Source organism: Diospyros lotus, chromosome 7, assembly GCF_014633365.1.
Source record: "Diospyros lotus cultivar Yz01 chromosome 7, ASM1463336v1, whole genome shotgun sequence".
In the NCBI taxonomy this organism is placed as follows: domain Eukaryota; kingdom Viridiplantae; phylum Streptophyta; class Magnoliopsida; order Ericales; family Ebenaceae; genus Diospyros; species Diospyros lotus.
Genome location: NC_068344.1, coordinates 23928854 through 23948229, shown reverse-complemented (window position 1 = coordinate 23948229; position 19376 = coordinate 23928854). Strand labels below are relative to the sequence as shown.

The following is a 19376-nucleotide window of genomic DNA, read 5'->3' as shown; positions in this document are numbered from 1 at the left end:
AAGAAGGGAGTGATAGTCCTCATTGGCAGTGGAAGCACACATAGCTTCCTGGATGAGGGACATGGCCAAAGAGTTGCAATGCCCCTTGCAGGCAACCCTTCCCCTAGTTGTTACAGTTGCAAATGATAGCAAAATGATCAGTAAAAATAGGTGCAAGGACTTCACATGGAAGATGCAGGGGCATGAGTTCACCACTGATTTGAGAATACTGCATTTGGGAGGCAGTCATATTGTGTTAGGCATTGATTGGATGAAGACAATGAGCCCCTTGATATTTGATTTTAATACATTGGAAGTGACTTTTGAAAAGGAAGGCTAGAGATTGACGTTAACAAGGTGTTTAGAGGAGGGGGAGTGTAAAGTGATTTCTGGCAACAACTTAAAAAAACGGATTGAGCAAGGGGGAGCTACCATAGCTCAATTGCACTCCTTGTATGCAGTCGAGTCGGAGGAGGAACAAGGAAATACCGAAGAAGAGGCAGCAGTTGATTATTCTTGGTTCAACTCATAGTTGTTAAAGGCGCGCCTAAGCGCAAGGCACTAGTTCGGCACCTCGCCTAGGTCGAGGCAAGGCAATTTCAACGAGGCCCCGCGCCTCATGAAACTTAGGTTTTAATTAAAACCTGGGCAGCCCAATTCCTCCCATCTTCTCGGTTACTTAGGTTTTAAGTAAATGTTCACATTTTCTTTTATTTATATTTTATCTTCCATTTACTTTAATACATAAATGTAAATAAGAAAGTACCCCCCATTTGGATTCAATAAAAATATCTAAAAATCAAAATCCATAACAATAAGAAAATAGAATTTTGGTTTTAGTACAAACTCGGAATTTAGTGATTTTACCACCCCCAAAATACATACCTACTATTTCTTGAAAAATTCATTAAAAATCATTTTAACAACAATGAATATTAGTTATCAAAATACCGGGAGATAGTTTTTCAAAATAAAAATATTTTCTCACATGCCTCCTTATAATGCACTAATCTTCCAGACTTAGAACAATAGCATTTTTCAAAATGAAAACATTTTATTGATTGTGGACTTGTAGTGTTTATATGTTTGTTTAGAACTTTGCATGATGATTGATACTTGTTTGAGTTTGAGACTTTAAGTTTGAACTTTGATGATGTTTCGAGTTTAAAATTTGCATGATGAATGAATCAACTTTGATGATGTTAGTTTAGAATTTGAAGATAATGAATCATTAATGATATGCATGTGTTATTATTTTGATAGTTTTTTATGATTTTACAAGATTTTGAGTTTTTTTTTCTAAAAGGTGCGCCTTGCTTCGCAAAGGCGCCCCTCGCCTCATGCGCCTCACGCCTCAGGCTCCAGGACCCTTTGCGCCTCGTGCCTTTCAAAACTATGGTTCAGCTTGGATGATACAGTGACCCCTTCGAGCAAGGTACAATCTTACGACTCTTTACATTCAACATTGGCTGAATTTGAGGATTTGTTTGTTGAGCCATCCACCTTGCCCCCAAACCGATTCCTAGAACACACCATCCATTTACGACCCAATACTGAACCCGTTAATATCTGATCTTACCAGTACTCACTCTTCCAAAAAGCAGAGATCAAAAGATTGGTGAAAGACATGTTGCCCAAATCCATAATACAACCAAGCCAAAGCCCATTTACCTCCTTAGTCCTCCTCGTAAAAAAGAATGATGGATCATGGAGATTCTGTGTCGATTATCGCCAATTAAACTCCCATACCATCAAGAACAAATTCCCCAATCCTATCATAGAGGGCCTTCTTGATGAATTGTTCGGGACCATATTTTCAAAGCTGGATTTAAGGTCTGGATACCACCAAAATAGGATAAACCCCAAAGATATTCCCAAAACTACATTCTGAACTCACCAAGGGCCTATATGAGTTCTTGGTTATGCCTTTTGGCCTAACCAATGCACCCACCACTTTCCAAACCTTGATGAATCACATCTTTCGCCCTCACCTTCAAAAATTCAACATATTCATATACAGCCCAAATTTCAATCAACACTTGAGCCACCTACAAACTGCCTTTCAAATTCTCAAATCTAACCAATTGTTTGTGAAGAGGTCTAAGTGTAATTTTGCAGAAAGACGGGTGGAGTATTTGGGTCACATAATCACGAGGAATGGAGTCAAGCACTGATCCAAGAAAAATTACAGCCATGGTGGAGTGACCAACACCAGGGATGGTGAAGGAATTACAGGGATTCCTTGAACTTATAGGGTACTATAAAAAATTCAGCAAGAACTATGGAATTATCAGCAAGCCGCTTACTGAGTTGCTGAAGAAAAATGGGTTTCAATGAAGTTCCAAGGCAGATACAGCCTTTTGCACCCTTAAGGAGGCCATGACACAGGCTCCAATCCTAGATCTACCCGACTTCTCTAAACCCTTTACATTGGAGACAGACGCCTGTGAGTCAGGGGTAGGTGTCATGCTAGTGTAAGAAGGAAAACCCATAGCTTTTCTCAACCAAGCCTTGGCCCCAAAATACTTGGGGCTAAGCATCTACGACGAGGAATAAATTGCAGTCCTCATGGCAGTGGAGAAGTGGAGGTACTACCAGGAAGGGAGTCCATTCGTGATAAAAACGGACCATGAGAGCCTCAAATTCTTAATGCAACAGAAGTTGCACACTCAATTATAGAAGAAGGGCATAACCAAGCTGTTGGGATTGGATTATACAACACAATACAGAAAAGGAAAGGAGAATATAGTGACCGATGCACTGTCAAGAAGGGAGGAGGCCGGGGAATGTCAGGTAGTTTTAGCCTTGGTGCCTGATTGGGTGAAAGAAATATCACACAACTATAAACAAACCCCTTGGGCAAAGGATCTCAAGACCCAATTGGCTGCTCGGCCAATTGAGTACAAAGGATATAGCTTAAAAGCTGGACTGCTGCAATACAAAGGAAAATTGGTTATAGGAGATGATGAGCAGCTTAAAAGGAGGATTTTACAGTCCTTACATGACTCCCCCATTGAAGGACATTCATACTTGAAGAAGGATGTGATCGAGTTTGTGCTAGAGTGTTCCATTTGCCAGTGTTGTAAACACGAGCAAGTTCCTAACCTGAGCCTGCTCCAACCTCTAGACATTCCGGAGCAAGCATGGCAGCAAATTTCCATTGATTTCATGGAGGGGTTGCCTAGATCAGAGGGTAAGAATACAATACTGGTGGTAGTGGACAAATTAACGAAATTCATCCATTTTCTAAGCACAGCTCACCCATTTACAACCTCTAAAGTAGCGGGATTGCTACTAGACACAGTCGTGAAGATGCATGGCCAGTGTTCAAGAAGGTAGTCTAGGCGACCGCCACGAATACATGCAAATCAACACCCCTAGGCGCGGGGCCCAATTAATCAGGCCTAATCAGCGCCTAGCTGCCTGGGTCGCCCAAACATGTGTTTGGATTTCCCCTATTCAATATTTCCCCTTTCCTTTTTATATCCTCTCGTAAGTGGCCGTGGTTTGGGTTCGTCTCTCGTGGACTCCTCGCTTTCTCTCTCTTGTCGCCACCAATCATCTCTTTGATTTTCAGACTACGGATCCGAGGCCTATCTCCCTGCCAGTTCTCGCTCTTCTTCCTCCAGTACGTATCACCATCATCTAGGTTTGCAACTCTTCTTCCTCCGATACGTATCGCTAGTTTGATGATGACTACTTGAGAAGTTTCAATCTTCCTCCGATAGGTATTGCTAATTTCATCATTTGTTTAGCTTCTTTCATCAAGAAGCTTCGATTTTCAGCTCTTTCATCATTTGTTTACCTTCTTTCATTAAGAAGCTTCGATTTTCAACTCTTTCTAGGTTTGAAGCTTCTTTCATCATTTTTGCAGCTCTTCTCAAAAAGCTTCAATTTTCAGCTCTCGCCCTAAAAATTTGTGTTTTGATAGGATTCTAGGGTTTACAGCTAGTTTAAAGTGAGGTGTTGAAGCATTCGGCAAAGTATTGGTTTTTCTTGTTGATTGTGAATATTGCGAGACTTCTTGTTGTTTCCCGAATTCCGTCTTCTTGAACCCAGAACTAATCTACAATAGTTTGTTTTCTCAAGATTAATTTCATTATTTCAGTTGTCTTTCCAACTTTAATTTACCTTAAAATAACATCAAATTACATCAAAAAGTTTAAAAAAATATCAATTTTCCTAGGCCCCACCTAGGCGGGCCTAGGTGCTAGGCCCCAGTCTAGCGCCCGACTAGCGCCTAGTGCATTTTAAAACATTGTGCATGGGTTACCACTATTGATTGTATCGAACAGGGATAAGGTGTTTACCAATCACTTTTGGAATGAATTGTTCAAAAAGCTAGGAGTGGAATTGCATATGTCAACGGCCTACCATCCGAAAACCGATGGACAGACCAAAAGAGTTAACCAATGCCTGGAATCCTATCTCCGATGCTTCTGCTACTCTAAACTGAAGAGTTGGAACAAATGGTTGCTCGCCCCTAGCCCAATGGTTGTATAATTCCAATTACTGTCAATCCTTAAAAGGGTCCCCGTTCGAAGCCCTTTTCAAATACAAACCCCCATTGATACCAGCAGTTATGCATTACTCTAAAGTGGAGCTGGTTGCAGATCAATACTTACAACAGAGACAAGAAGCATTATAGGTGATCAAGAAGGAATTAGTGGTGGCGCATAATCGAATGAAGCAGTGTGCTGACAAGAAGAGAAGTGAGAGAAGCTTTCAGGTGGGTGACATGGTCTACTTGAAGGTTAAGAGGTTCCAGCAGCAGCTATTAGCAGGAAAACCTCCCACCAAGTTGAGCCCGATGTATTGCGGGCCCTTTCTGATGGCAACCAAAGTGGGGAAAGGTAGCCTATAGATTGCAGTTACCCGAAGGAGTAGGGATTCATCCCATCTTTTATATCTCTTTGTTAAAGCACTCAATGGAGGCCCCTTGACCACATAAGTTTAGACCTTCCTCCCTTGGAAGCAAACTTAGAAGAAAGGGAGGAACCCCTCGCAGTGCTGGGTGATCTATCAAAATTATATTCCTATTACACAAGTGCTGGTGAAATGGACCCACTATCGCCCAGATCACACAACATGGGAGTATCTACCTAACCTCCTCAAGCAATTTCCCCCTAGTTACTCAACTTTTGTTATTTCTTGAGGACAAGAAATGTCTTCAAGGGAAGGGGTATTGTCATAGCCTAAGGGTAGAATAGTCCAAAATTTTGGTGAGCTATTAGTGTTGTACCTAGGAAGTTATAACTAGCTTTCCTTGGTGTACATTCTAGAGGATACCGCAACTAATGGACTGTATATACTTATACTCAGCTCAACCCAAGAAGTTATACAATAAGAAGATTCTAAAATATTCTCTCTCCTTTATGTTACTCTCTCTCTCTCGATCTCTCTCTCGAATTGCCCAAAATTCTCCCTTGTCCGCTCCTTACAAGGACTAAAGTAAAGACTAGAGATAATAAGGATGGAAGTGAAAATATGCCCCTAAAGTGTCTCCTATCCGAAGACAAAAGTTATTGTCAATGATTGGGAGACTGATCTCGTCCTTATTCTCAGACAAGATCAGGTCATTTTGATTGTGATTGATTTCTTGATTATATTTTTCTTTCTAAGTTAGAGAATGTATCTTCTAGATGCTGTAAATTTCCATATCTTATTGTATCCTAATTTGTACAAGTTTCCAAAACTAAATTTGGAAACTATCCTATTTTATTTTTAGGAACTTCCTAAGTTTGTGTGGAACTGTAACCAATGGATGAATTAAGATTGAAACATTATTCCCACATCTTCTTTGACAGTTACCATTTATTGAACTGTAACCAATACATTTACTCAAAAAATGGAATACTGGTGGAGGTAGTGGCGCCACGATAACCAAACACAGGAATGTAAGTTTGTGTGGACCACATTTTGCTTATAGTTGGATTCTCTCTTGTGATAGATCAAGGTGGCATCCCTTGAGCGAGGAGCGAAGAAACCTCAATTAAACCATTAACTCTAATCACCAAATCACAAGCCTAGATTCTCACAAGATGCATAGTCTAAACAAGGTAATTAGAGTCGTCCCATAGTTAGAGCTAGGAATATCAAGGAGCTCAAGCTCAACAGTATGGGTACAATTAGTAGACAAGTATACCCTGAGACCTTGCTTTCTTATCATGGAAGGAGAGTATTTGGAGCCCTTGTCTCGAAAGGGCAAAGGGGATTATTTGGAGTTCATTGCAAAAGGATGTATAGAGAACTCAAGTAGATATTCTCACAACAAACCATAGAGTTGTCATAATCATCTTCAATGGTGAGACCCCTTGTGGCCCTCTCACAACAAATGCACCACTCAGGCAAAGAGTGATGTTGGCCAAGTCAAGGAGGTATCGTGAGCATCCTGAATTGTGAGCAACCTCATAAGAAGGGTCTTCAGTTGAGTTAGGAAAAAGATTTTGGCAAACTAAGATAAGGAAATGCCACTAGTGTCAACTAGTGAAAATTCCATCATGTAGAGCAAAATTATGTCATTTAAGGCCAAGCTTGGCTATGAGATTAGAAAAATATTTTCACCTAGAGTAGAAGTGATGCTTAGACCACGGAATATAATGTCTAGTGATTTCCTCTAGGGACCCCTTTCCTTCCTATGGTATCTTGACTTTTCTGCATTATGTAGTAGACTTCATTTCAGCACACCTTGGCAGATCATAGAAGGTTGCTTTAATTTTCACTACTAAAAATTTGTCCTTTTTTTTTTTGTCTCACTGAAATTCAATGACCATTAATTAGTATTGGTTACTTAAATATGTGAACCATTTAGAATAGTAAATCTATAAGACTTGGTGATAAAATTGGTTCTTCTTCTTGATATACCATGCTTACACCGTTCAAATACTTAATCCCACTCATGCACTGCAGTAAGCCCTCAAATATTGCCACTGCTTCAGCAAAAGACAGTAGCCACAACAAAGAGAACACAGTATTTGATAAGTAAAACCATAAGCAGCTGAAGTCATCCACGAGAAAGGAAAAGAAAAAAGCTTCCATACAAAATGGAAAGAAATATTGGCATATCAGGTAAATATGTGAGCTCAAAAGTTATATGCAGAACAAAACAAAGCCTCAACATGGAGAAGTTGAAACAATGCCTTTGGATCACATATCAATGGGAAGGAAGGCCTGCGCTGAGCAGCATTACTCTTTTTGTTTATGCTATTAATAAATATAAGACTTCAATTACCAATTCTCTTTATTAGATACCAAAGAACAACTTCAACAAACAATAATACAAGGGTTAGCAATAACATAGACCATATTTTATGTTAACAATGACAAACACAACACCAGACATTAAGTCCACCTTACATACCTAATCGATCAACATTTCCTCCGTAAGCTTGGTTACGAATGACTTCCTCAAAAGAAAATGCATAGTCTCCTGGTACTGCATACCAAGTCTTTGGAGAACCAGTGTGCAGGAAATTCAGGCTGTGAAGCTCATGATCTTCAACATGCCAGGCAAACCAACTGAATAACATACCAATATAGACCATAGGAGAAGTAACACCTGGAATATCATCTGGCATAAAACGGGTAAGTGAGCCAGGTGAGCGTGCAATTACTTGCAAGTTCCAAGGACTGTTTGAAAGCTTCCAACCAGCAGTACCTTCCATCTCATTAGCAGTATTAGAGCCCTTCTGTTTAGAAATTTGAGACATTTGATTAGACAACACAGTTGGTGAACTAATAGGCACCTGGGATTTCTCTCTAGAAGAATTAGGACTATTGTTAGTTGGTGTCGCTGCATCTCTGTTTTCACTGCTTTTACTATTATTGACATGATATTTCTTTCTGTCACAACTTCCTCCACTGTTCCTATTGAACATCCTCCTCCTCCTCCGCCTATGAAAATACTGAAATGCTCCCTCTGGTTCTCCAAACCCAGAACCAGGCACATCATTCGCATATTCCACACATATGGGCTTCTCAGAAGCTGCCTTCCAAAAAAGAGCTTCAATTACCATTGGAGATATCTCCTTGTGCATACCCAATTGGCTCCGTGCAAAAGCCTTGCACTTAGACTCAAACTGCTCCACCGTATAAACTTCCCCACTTTGCCATACTTGCATACGACTAGCCAGTGGCTGGGGCTGACATGCTTTCTTGGTTACTTTTGGTTGCTGACCCAATTCTTGGTGCCTTGTGGTAAATACTGCCCTAGCATTTCCATCAAATGCCTCATTCCCAGAATCAGTTCTATGTCTAGAACAAAGACCCCCCAATTTTATATCCGGACCTAACTCCGGGCACTTTGAAAGTGACTTGTTCAAATTAGAAATCACATATTTCTTTGAAGGTTTGGGCAATGGTGGAATAACCTTACATATGCCAAAGGCACTAGCTTCTCTTTCAATTTTGGATATATAAGCTATTGGGTCTGCAAATTCAGTGTCTGTTGGGCGAAACTCAGGTGCCAGGGGCAACCCTTTTAGCCAATTGGGTACTTCCACACCCTTCATCCCAACCAAGATTCAGAACCATAACACAACCACACAATAAACCAAATTAAAACACTCAACCGTACACCACTTGTTATCCAAACCCTAGATGGAGCATTCTTGACGGATTATCGAACGGGTAGGGTGTAGTTCAAACTACATTAACTTGAGAAATCAGGAAAACAAGGCAGTTCCAAGAAAGAATTGAAATTAAGGAAAAATGGCTCAAAATTCAAAAGTAGAACCTATAAATTTGAGGGGAAAAGATGAATAGTAGAACCTGAAACTCCAACGGACTCTATTAAGTCGCCTTCCAACAGCACCAGAAGAAGGAATGACAAAGAGAGAGAAAAAGGGAACAAGAAGGCGCATGCCTAGGTTTTGAGGTGAGGCACATCCAGGCCTGCGCAAGTTAAATTGCGCCGGAGCGGGATTGCGCACCGTCGACGCCGCCTTCCCCTGATTCCGTTGAGTTGAGGGCTTCTGCTGCTGAGGATGGGTTTTTTCATTTGTGCCTGTTCCGTCTCCCGTGTTAAGTATTGATAATATGCAAATAATTACGGATAAAATCGTAATTTTGTTTTATTATTTAATTCTAGACTAGATATTTATTAAATCGACATTCAACTTTTTTATCTCATTAATAAATTTAAGAAAGGTTAAACGCTCTCTTCTTTTTGCGTTTTTAGTTTTTAATTTTTAATTTTAAATTTATTTTGTATTTTTTATTTTCATACTCTATTTTTAAAAAACTTAAAACGTATTTTTTTATCATTTTAAAAAAATTATTTTTTAAAATAAAAAATTAGAAAATGAGTTTTTTTAGTATTTTTAAAAAATATATTTTATAATATTCTATTCAAAAAATTTATTATTAAATGATAAAATTAACTCTTTTTAATAAAATTTTATTATTAAAATAAGATAATAAATTGTTGACAATAATTTATATTAAATATTATTATACATAATATATATAATATAATTAATAATATATTATATGTTATCTTAAATTTATATTTTTAAATTATATTACAGATGTATTATATTTTTGAAATTTTAAATAAATATATAGTTTTATTTTTACAATTTAAGAATAAATTTTTCTTTTTTTTCTTTTTTTCTTTTTTCATTTTTCTATTTTAGAATCAAAACATGGAAAATAGATTGTATTTTTTCATATTTTGAATTTAGAGATTTCTTTGATTGGAAACAATCAAAACAACATTTTGTTATTTTAGATTTTTCTTTAAGATTTTTTTTAAATCTATTTCAATTTTAAAAAATTAAAAACTAAAAATGATTTGAAGACAACAAATAAAATGCAGCTTGATTAATCCAATTGTTTGATTGAATCGACAAAATCACGATCTATTAATAAAAAGGTAAAATGAGTATTTTTCTCACTTGATTAAAATAATTAATGTAATTATTTGATAATATGATCATTTTTTTATATAATAAAAGGGATTTCATATATTTTTTATTAATATTTTTAAATATATATATATATAGATTCGTTTATATAGTGAATCCTATTTGTTTATAGATGCAGCTAGATGCTATTATAAACAATTGTGATTTCATCTAATTGGGTTTATCATTTTTTATTTAAATTAATTTAATTTATCTTTTTAAGAAGTCTCAATTATTCTTTAAATGAGCCCTGAGTTCCATTAAATTTGACATAAAGTTAATTTATTCATGACTTATTTTACGATTAATTATTTTATTATAACTTGTTTTATAATAAAAATGAATTAATTATATCAATAATCACTCAACTTTGTATTCTGTTACTCTTTAATCACTAAACTTTAAAATATTATCCACTGATCACTAATATTTTAAATCTATTATTACTTAATCACTGAACTTTAAAATATTATATTTTAATCACTAATATTTCAAAATTATTTTTCATCCATCACTCATAAGCTTAAAATTCAATGACTGACGAGTAATGAGTCATAAACGATTTTGAAATATTAATTACCAACAAAAAATATTTTAAAATTTAGTAACTAAAAAATAATAGTTTTGAAATATTAGTGACTAATAGAATGTAAAGTTGAATAATTATTAATATAATTAATCAAATAAAAAATACATAATTAGGTTGATCATTTTAATATCTTTTTAAATACCAATACCATAAACATATTATTAATTTTTAATTTAAATCTCTAACTTATATGAGATAAAATCAGGTGGATCTCCAACTTTTTTGAAATGTGATGTGACCTTCTAATGATTAAGGATTTAATATGACATCCTTCTAATGCATTATCACGTGCTATTGCCAATAAAAGAAAAAATGCACATGCTTGACCTTATTGGATTTTGAAATATGAGCTTTCAAAATCATCGTTAACGGAATAATTTTTGGCTGTGTCTGAATAGATGTACTTTAAATTATGTTATTAAAATTTAAAATGTTTGTATTCTAAATATTATTTGAAATTTAATCGTTTAAATTATTATTAGACATGAAATTTAAATTCAATTATTCTAATTATTGTAAAAAAAATATGAAAATTATCATACATATACTCACGTGTGCACATAATATAATATATAGTCTCAAGGGTACAAATGATGTTTTATAAAACTTAAAAATATTATTTATTCTCCTTAGACTATATATTTGATTACACAATGCAACTAAAATAATAAAATATCCCTCACTCAAGGTGGTGAGATATGTGATTAAAATACCCCTCACCCAATGTGATACAAGACGATGAGGTGCGAGAGATATTTTAATCATTTACGCTCGTATGTGTAATCTAAGGTGTAACGCTTGATGTACAAATAGCATAATCCTAAAACTTATGTTGATGAGAACAAAAATGATCGAGTTGAGTTTCAAAATATCTTAAGAAATTTGAATAGTTACAGACATTTATAGCTCACTTTTTAGATGTTTAGACACTATCAAAATGCTCTCCTCTGCTTTAAGTCTTATTCAAACTTTTAAAGGGAATTCATTAAACGTTTAAACCTCTCTAAAAATTAGATCCATGAGCCTTATTTGAATGTTTGAAAGAAACTCTCAAACGTTTAAACTTCTTCAAAAAGTTTAGAAAGATTTACTCAGACATCCATAAAAAAGTCTCAAATATCTAAATTTATGTAGAAACTCAAATCTCTTTGGAAGATTTACTCAGATTTTCAAATGAATCCTTTTAAATACCAGAAAAAATCATTTTTGTTGTTTCCAAAATACAACAATAAATTTATGGTACGAGAAATGTGATATTGACAATCTCGAGTGATGATAATCAGGTGCTTGGGTAACAATGATCATAAGGCCTATTGGCAAACAAATGGTTTGCTGATGAACGGATGGCTTGCTGATGAACTAGTATCAACTGATGAACAAATGGCCTCTGGTAACCGAGTACCCTATGATGACCGAATGGCCTCCGATGACTGAGTGCCCTTTGATAACTAAAAGCCTTGTCAAGATGAACAAAAGGTTAAGGGTGCAAAAAGATGTCCACGTGCAAACCCTATAATGTTTAAGTTAGTCTTTGAGTGCTTGTAACGTCCCGCTCCCACTTACGGCTGTTACTCGTGAACAATTACCCGAATTGTCCACCTACCCGGCCTTTGGTGAAGGGTGAACCATATTTCAAGACGAAACGCCCTAGATGGGAACTAGGCTCGTCCTTCCCTTCCCTCAAACCCCAAGATTCCCTAGCAGAATTGGGTTTCAACCACATCGCATTTGGTTGAAAAGAAAACTCATAAAGATGCCCAACCACCATTTTCTCAATTAATTTAAATTCTTTTTCCGACCAAGAAATTTACCGGACTCCATAAAAATCACCATTTAAATCAATCCATTGATTGATTATCAATTTAGGAGGAAGAACTCATAATTTTTAATTTTTTCAAAAATTCGGCATTATTCCCCAAAATGCCAGAAAAATTCATTTATTTTGAAAATTCCTCTAGGGCCCAAAATCAATTTAGAAATGCCCCAAAATTCTCAATTTTTCGGAAATTTTAAGAAATTTTCGGCCGGCGGGGCCTAGCTGCGCCCCCAGCCTGCTGCCTGCTGCTACCCTCCTCACTTCTTTTCCTTTTTTTTTTCTTGGGCTTTAAACCTCAAATTTTTCAGAAATAACACTCCAAAAAAAATGCATTGAAAATCTCCACATTTTCAATTCTCAAGCCTAATTTCACAACAAAAATTCATTTTCTCCAACCTCATGATTTATTCCAAATAAATTACATCCATGGTTCTAGGCTTTCACAAGCCATTGCAAACCATTAAATTACATCACAAGAAGCACTTATAATAAATAGGCTTCCCTAAGCCATAAAGCCACAAGTTAAATACCACAAGCCTAGGCTTCTTTAAGCCATAAATTTACAACAAAACAAAAAAAATATACATCAAGAGCTTCCAACCACAAGCTTGCAACTTTCTTTTTCTCTTTTGACATGAGAACAACTTACAAAGGGAGAGTAAAACCTCATGAGCCACAAACCTTAGTAAGGGTGCATATACAAAGTAAATACAAGCATAACAAGTCTATGTAATGGCAAATGCATGCAAGCATGGTTAGATCATTCCATCCTCAGAACCCAACATGGTTTGAGGCATCAACGTACCATTTCTTTCCCACCCCCATGGCCATAGGTCTTATGAACAAGTAAAACATGCAAAAAGATACATAAAAGTTTATGCAACCTACTTACAATGCAATGCAAGGCCTCCTCCACATGGGACCATCCCTTACCTCATTATCTTTCCTTGATGCTTCAAGCCTTAGCCTTCAAGACTCTTGAAAGAACTTGCATCCTCCATTTCCTTCTTCTTTTCATCTCCATTCTTCCTTCCTTCTTTATTTCTTTCTCAAAATGGCCAAAGGAGGAGAAGTCTTCCTCACTTGCCCTTATATACTAGCTCTCCATTATTCAAGACTAAATCCTAGCCATTGGATTCATTTGATGAGAATAAATCCTCACTCTCCAAACTAACACAATTCATGGCATTAAGTCTTGTTTAAAATCCACCATTGGATCTTTTCTCACTTTACAAGACAAAATCTTAGCCATCCAAAGGAAACACAATCCAAGTGTTTTGCCAGATTTTAATCCTAGCCTTTGATTTATTTTGGAGATTAAATCTCCACCCTCCAATCATCTCTCTTTAAAATCTCTCCACCCATTTGGCAATCCATGTCAACTTCTAAGATTTAATGGTGGCCCTTTGATCACTTTTCAAATCCAAGAATTAATCTCATCCCTTGAATTTTTATTTCTTTCTCATTTAAATTATAAGACTATTTTCATAACCATCACACTTGAGAGATATAATTAATTTCTTTCCCATTTAATTTAATGGGATCATTTTCCACCATCACATGAGAGACCACTTTGAAAGACATAATACTTTCTTTTCCATTTAAATAAATCCCACAATTTTTCAAAGCATTAATGGGTGACCATTTTCCCATTTCATTTGGATTTAATTAATTCTCCTTAATCATGCTCAATATTAAATGCTTGAAAGACTAATTAGAATTTCTTTTGTATTTAATTTAATCTCTTCATTTAACTTAGACCACACTAAGCCATGTGTCATTACAAGACACTAACCTTGGCTTCCAAGTTTTAATCTCCTCAATCCATGTGGCATTACCACATTTATTCACCAATTTAGGAAAAAATAATTATTTTATCCACCATTTTCCCAATACTCCATAATTAAATTCCTTTATGGAATTAATTCCAAAATTTCTCAAATACCTTTTTATGAATTATTAATCCCATATATCTCCACATAAATACAAAATTGGGATTTAATTCATTTACTCACCTAATTCCACATAGGAATTATTTTTAATTTACCAAAATACCCTTTTTATTAGACTTCACTATCCAAATTACCAAAATGCCCCTCTCTCATAGGGCACCGACATTATCAAAATCTATCACATTCTCAAGGGCATTTTTAGAATTTTCTCACTTCTATTCTCATTCTCTTAACACCGGTAACACCGGGTGTTACAGTGCTTGAGCGCAAAATTGGAATCCGAGTATCCAAGTAAGCGTAATTGAGAGAAGAAGCGGTCATCTTATTTATAGACGAACCAGTCGGAATATACCATCCCGAGTGGCATATTCTGAGTATATTCCAGGCATATTTGTAGCATATTCTTGATATATTTCGTGGAATCTCGAAATATTCTTGTGGGTCCCAAGGAAGATCTCGAGTTCAATTTAAGAAATGCCCTGGAAGGTTTCGTCCACTATAAAAAAGGCTCTTAGGGGTGAGTTGTTACATGACCATCATCACCAAGTGCCCACTTAGTCATCATTTCACCACCTATTTGCTTGGTTTTTCTTGCTTTCAATTTTAGGTTGTGTTTAGCTCGTTTAGGTGTGCTTGACCCAAATCTATTTATTGGATCTGACCCATGTCTGGATTATCTGCTATTTGCTGGGCATATCAATCCTTACCGTCTCTTTTGATTGAGTGACCTAGGCGGAAGAGTATTTTGCCCTACAAATTTTGCATGTACCTTCCGCTCAATTTTTTCACTATTCTTCACATTTTTCTAACTTTATCGGTATCGCATTCATGGATTTTCTGTTATCGTGCACGAACTATCATGCTTTTCAGTTCCCTTGGACCACTATAAATAGGGGCCTTGGGAGTTCATTTTTCCTTTACTTCCTCCTTTGAAGCTCTTTTCCAAGCAGTGATTTTTGAGACTCTTGTTCTTGCATTGGGCTCATGGTCATAGGCACCACTTAGTCATCTCGGCCACTTAGTTATTTCTAGCCACTTAATTATTGCTTCCTTTGTCACTTGGCTACATAATTTCCCTGCTCATTAATGGATTGCACTATTCACTCACAAACGGCTTACACGTGAATGTTGTTCTTCCTCACGGATTCACTATTCAATCACAAGATGCCTTGCACGTGAATGTTCTTTTTCTTCACAGATTGCACTTGTTGTTTGTTTGAACTTGGCATGTGATATTAGACCTTTTTAACTGAGTGGTCACTCGGTCATGACCGAGTGGTGGCCACTCGACCATTGCTTTATTTTCATTGCAACTTTCCCAATTAATGAACTTTTGTTTTCTGAAATGTATATTGTCATTCTTGATTTTGGATTGCTCTCATTCATCACTTGCAGCTTTCAGTATTTTTTTTTATCATGCTAATCTCTTATTCATCTTCTTTTGCAGGTGTTTGTAGGAGCCTTCAAGCATGCTATTTGTGTTTGTTTTGTTGCTTCTTCTTTGTGCCATTTACTTAAAGGTAATTTCTCCGCGTCCTTATCATGTTGCAACGAAAGAATATCGTGCCCCCCAACCCTGCTCAAGTTCTCGACAATACCAGCTCCAGGCTTTGTTTCAGAGATTTTACTAAGGCCTAGATGGCAATTGATTCAGCATTGGACTTCCTCATTAGATATCCTCAAATGCTATTGTTTGTAAGACTCCTATCTAATGTAAATAAAAATTCCTATAAGATGTTTTATAGGAAATCAAGTTAAACAAAATCTTTTCCAAATTGGATATGTGAACTTTTTGTTGCATGTATGCCCTTATTTGGATATTTAGACTATTACAAGTGGATCTTGACTACTTTCTCATTTATTTGATCTCCATATCAATTTAGAATATTTCCTCCAGTTTGTTATTGTTGTTACCTTAATACAACAATAAATTTATAATGTGAGAAAGTGCGATGTGAGCATATTTTTACTGGGAATAGGAGTCTCTTATTTATAGAGAGGGGGAAGAGATTGACAGGTGGCATGTGACCCAGGCATCTCAGAGTCGTTTTGACTTATTCAACCATGACTCTTGGGTGGCACAACTCTTCGTGCGACATGGTCGCATGGCCGCAAGGCTGTGGGTCTCTCAGTTGGGCCACAAATGGTGGCTGGGAGGTCACTCTGTTATATGGCACCCAAGTTTCTCAGTTATTTTGCACTCATTCGGTCAGGCGATGCCTTGCATGCATAGGGGTTACTCAATTATTTTGCACTTATTCGATCATGGCATTGCGAGACTTCAAATGTTAGGCCTTGGCATGGCTTGACCTTCACATGGTGCGTGGTTAATGGCATCCTACGAAAGGAATCACTTGGTTATAACTAAGTGACTCTCGGTTAAAATGTGGCATGTGTGTGGCTTCTTGGGCAAGTCTTCCTAGTGCAATGGGGGTCACTCATTTGGGCGTGGCAGTTGCTTTTGCACATTATCTCAAGGCCGCATGGCAGTGTGGCCTCATCAAGCCTCTATGTGCGCCTGCTATTAGGCACACTATTTGCTACAATCCACTGCTTTCCAACACACGTTGCTTGTGTCATTTCCTTATTAATTTATATTTCTCTTATGCATGCCTTGCTTGCATCTTCTCCCCCTTTAATTAATGGCCTTTTAGCATGAAAAAATCAAACATTTTTGCATTTTTGCGATTTTATCCAAAATTTTTAATCTTGGCAATAAGAACCCAATTTAAAAACTGGGTGCAATTTTATCTTGCGGCCAAAATTGATTAGAGATGTATGTGGCTTTATCGAGGTGGCATGCCACCTAGCAATTTGAATGGGCCCCACATTGACTGTTGCTGGAAAAAAAAAATCAAATTAAAACATTTAACTAGGGTTAACCTATTTGGGTCAAGACCCATCCTTGCCTTTGCATCGTCGTTGCCATTTTTCTTCATTGTTGACCACCCTCCTTCTCCTACATCCTTCATCGTTAGCGACCACATGAAACCGACAATGATGGCTTGATGATGCCGATAGCCAAGCCAAAGAAACGTAAAACCAAATCGACATCTTCCATGGTGAACCAAAAGGGTCGACCTATTGAGAAGATAATAGGTCGTGGATCTGGGAGAAGATCAAAAGCCATGGCGATGACGAACACCATCAATGAGGAGAAGACAACCATGGCGAGATGCGAACTGTCAACCATGGCAGACATCGGCTATGGCTATAGTCGTGGTGAATCGCCGAGGTGAAGATGGTCACGGTAACCCATTACCATGGTCACAGCCATAGCGCATTCACGACGGCGAGCCACAACCCACGAGAAGTTGGCCACCGTCATCAATGGTCACTATGCACTTAGATTGATCGATCATCGACCATGGGGAAGACGCAAGGTTGCAGCCATGGCGAAATCGACTGACCATCGACCATGGGGAAGACATAAGGTTGCAGTCATTACGATAAAGGATGTATGAGAAAGGGGCAGCCGGCGACTGCGCAAAGGCAAGGCAAACCTTAAGTGATGGAAGGGGAGAAAATGGGTCTTGACCCAAATGGGTTAACCCCAGTTAAATGTTTTAAGTTAATTTTTATTTTTTATTTATTTAACAACAATCAACGTGAGGCCCACTCAAATTATTAGGTGGCATGCCACCTAGGCAAAGCCACTCGCCTCTCCAATTGATTTCGCCTGTGGGATAAAATTGCATCAAATTTCTCAATTCAGGTTTTTATTACCAAAATTGAAAGTTTTGGATAAAATCATAAAAACAAGAAAAGATTTGATTTTTTTCATGCTAAAAGGCCTTCATTAATTTATATATCTCAAATGCATGGCTTCACCTAATGTTCCACGTGCACTTGCTGCCTACAGGGCACACCACCTTGTTGCCTTCACATACATCTCCAATTGCGGCCTTGCTACTTTACCACATCTCTCAATTATAATAGAGAGAGTCTCTCGTATTACCAAGAGTCTCTCGATTACATTACAGCCATAACTTTTATGTGGGCCATTTGGTTGCACAACCACCTTCATTGGGCTTATTTCAACTTTTTAGCCAACTTTTAATTATTCAGTTCACTTCCAATACTTGACCCACTTTCATTCTTAAGTTGCAAACTAATTTTCTCGCACCTAGACCGATTATTTGGCACAATAGTTATCTTCTCTTTTAACCTCATTTATGTAGATTTGTTACATTTCATCAATGAAAAAGATGTGATCCTAACTAAAAATTCACATAAGATGTCTCCCTCCCTCCCTCTCTCTCTTTCTTATTCTCTAATAGTTATTTGTTGAATTCACGCAAGAAGTACACTTCAAAAACTTTCACTATGTTAAGAATAATGGGCTACACAAAGTCAATTAATGACTCAAAACATCTTTCCAATTGGGCATGAACCAAAGGATATCACAACTACAACTTGGGCCATAGGCCATATTCAGGGAAACTTACCCAACACTTAGTAGGTACACAAAATCTGAAATTACTTCCAATAGCATTTAATTCTCTAGACAAAGAAAGTGTGTTTTTGTGGTGAGAGTAGGAAAAGATATTTTCATTTACACGTTCTTTGTTTTTATTGTATTTAAAGCTTTGTAAATTGTAATATTAATATGTTAAGTGTAATTACTCACTTAATGAGGGGATTCTTACCTTGTTGTGAGATACTTGTTTTTACTTATAAAATTATTGTTCTTGTTTTGATAAGTAATTTATATTAATTTTTACTTTAATTAAAAATTAAAGATTTTATTTACTAGAATCTTCAAGATTTCTCTTAAGAAAATATAATATAGACTCGAAAGAATCAACCTTTATAAACTCTTTATATTGTTAATTGTGTTTACACTTCATTCTCATATTCGACAACCATATTAAATTAACATAAGATCTTCCTAAATTCGTCATTTTTTTTAAAATTAATAATAATAAAAAAAAAGATCATTCACCCCTCTTTAACATAAAATCAAGGCAATCAGTATATACATGCACATATATATATATATATGCTGATATATACATGTATAAATTACCTGGCATGCATATATGTATGCAAACCATCATAATATATATGCTGATACAGTCTCTTGGTTAATCTTATATAATATTTTATATTAATTTATGTTTATCTACTTTGTA

At 36.4% G+C, this 19376-nt stretch overlaps 1 protein-coding gene across 4 annotated transcripts in view; it reads right to left on the bottom strand.

Annotated features, from left to right (window-relative positions):
• LOC127806081 (lysine-specific demethylase ELF6) overlaps positions 1–8969 on the bottom strand; it is a 58419-nt gene extending 49450 nt beyond the window's left edge. For 3 of the 4 annotated variants that reach the window (XR_008024340.1, XM_052343080.1, XM_052343081.1), the window contains exon 1: positions 7340–8969. Coding sequence is in view for 3 of the 4 variants with exons in the window: in XM_052343080.1 (XP_052199040.1) it covers positions 7340–8489 (1150 nt within the window). In the remaining variant the exon portion in view is untranslated. The remainder of the gene's footprint in view (positions 1–7339) is intronic. The other variant, XM_052343082.1, reaches the window with a different exon arrangement.
• Positions 8970–19376: the final 10407 nt, after the last annotated feature.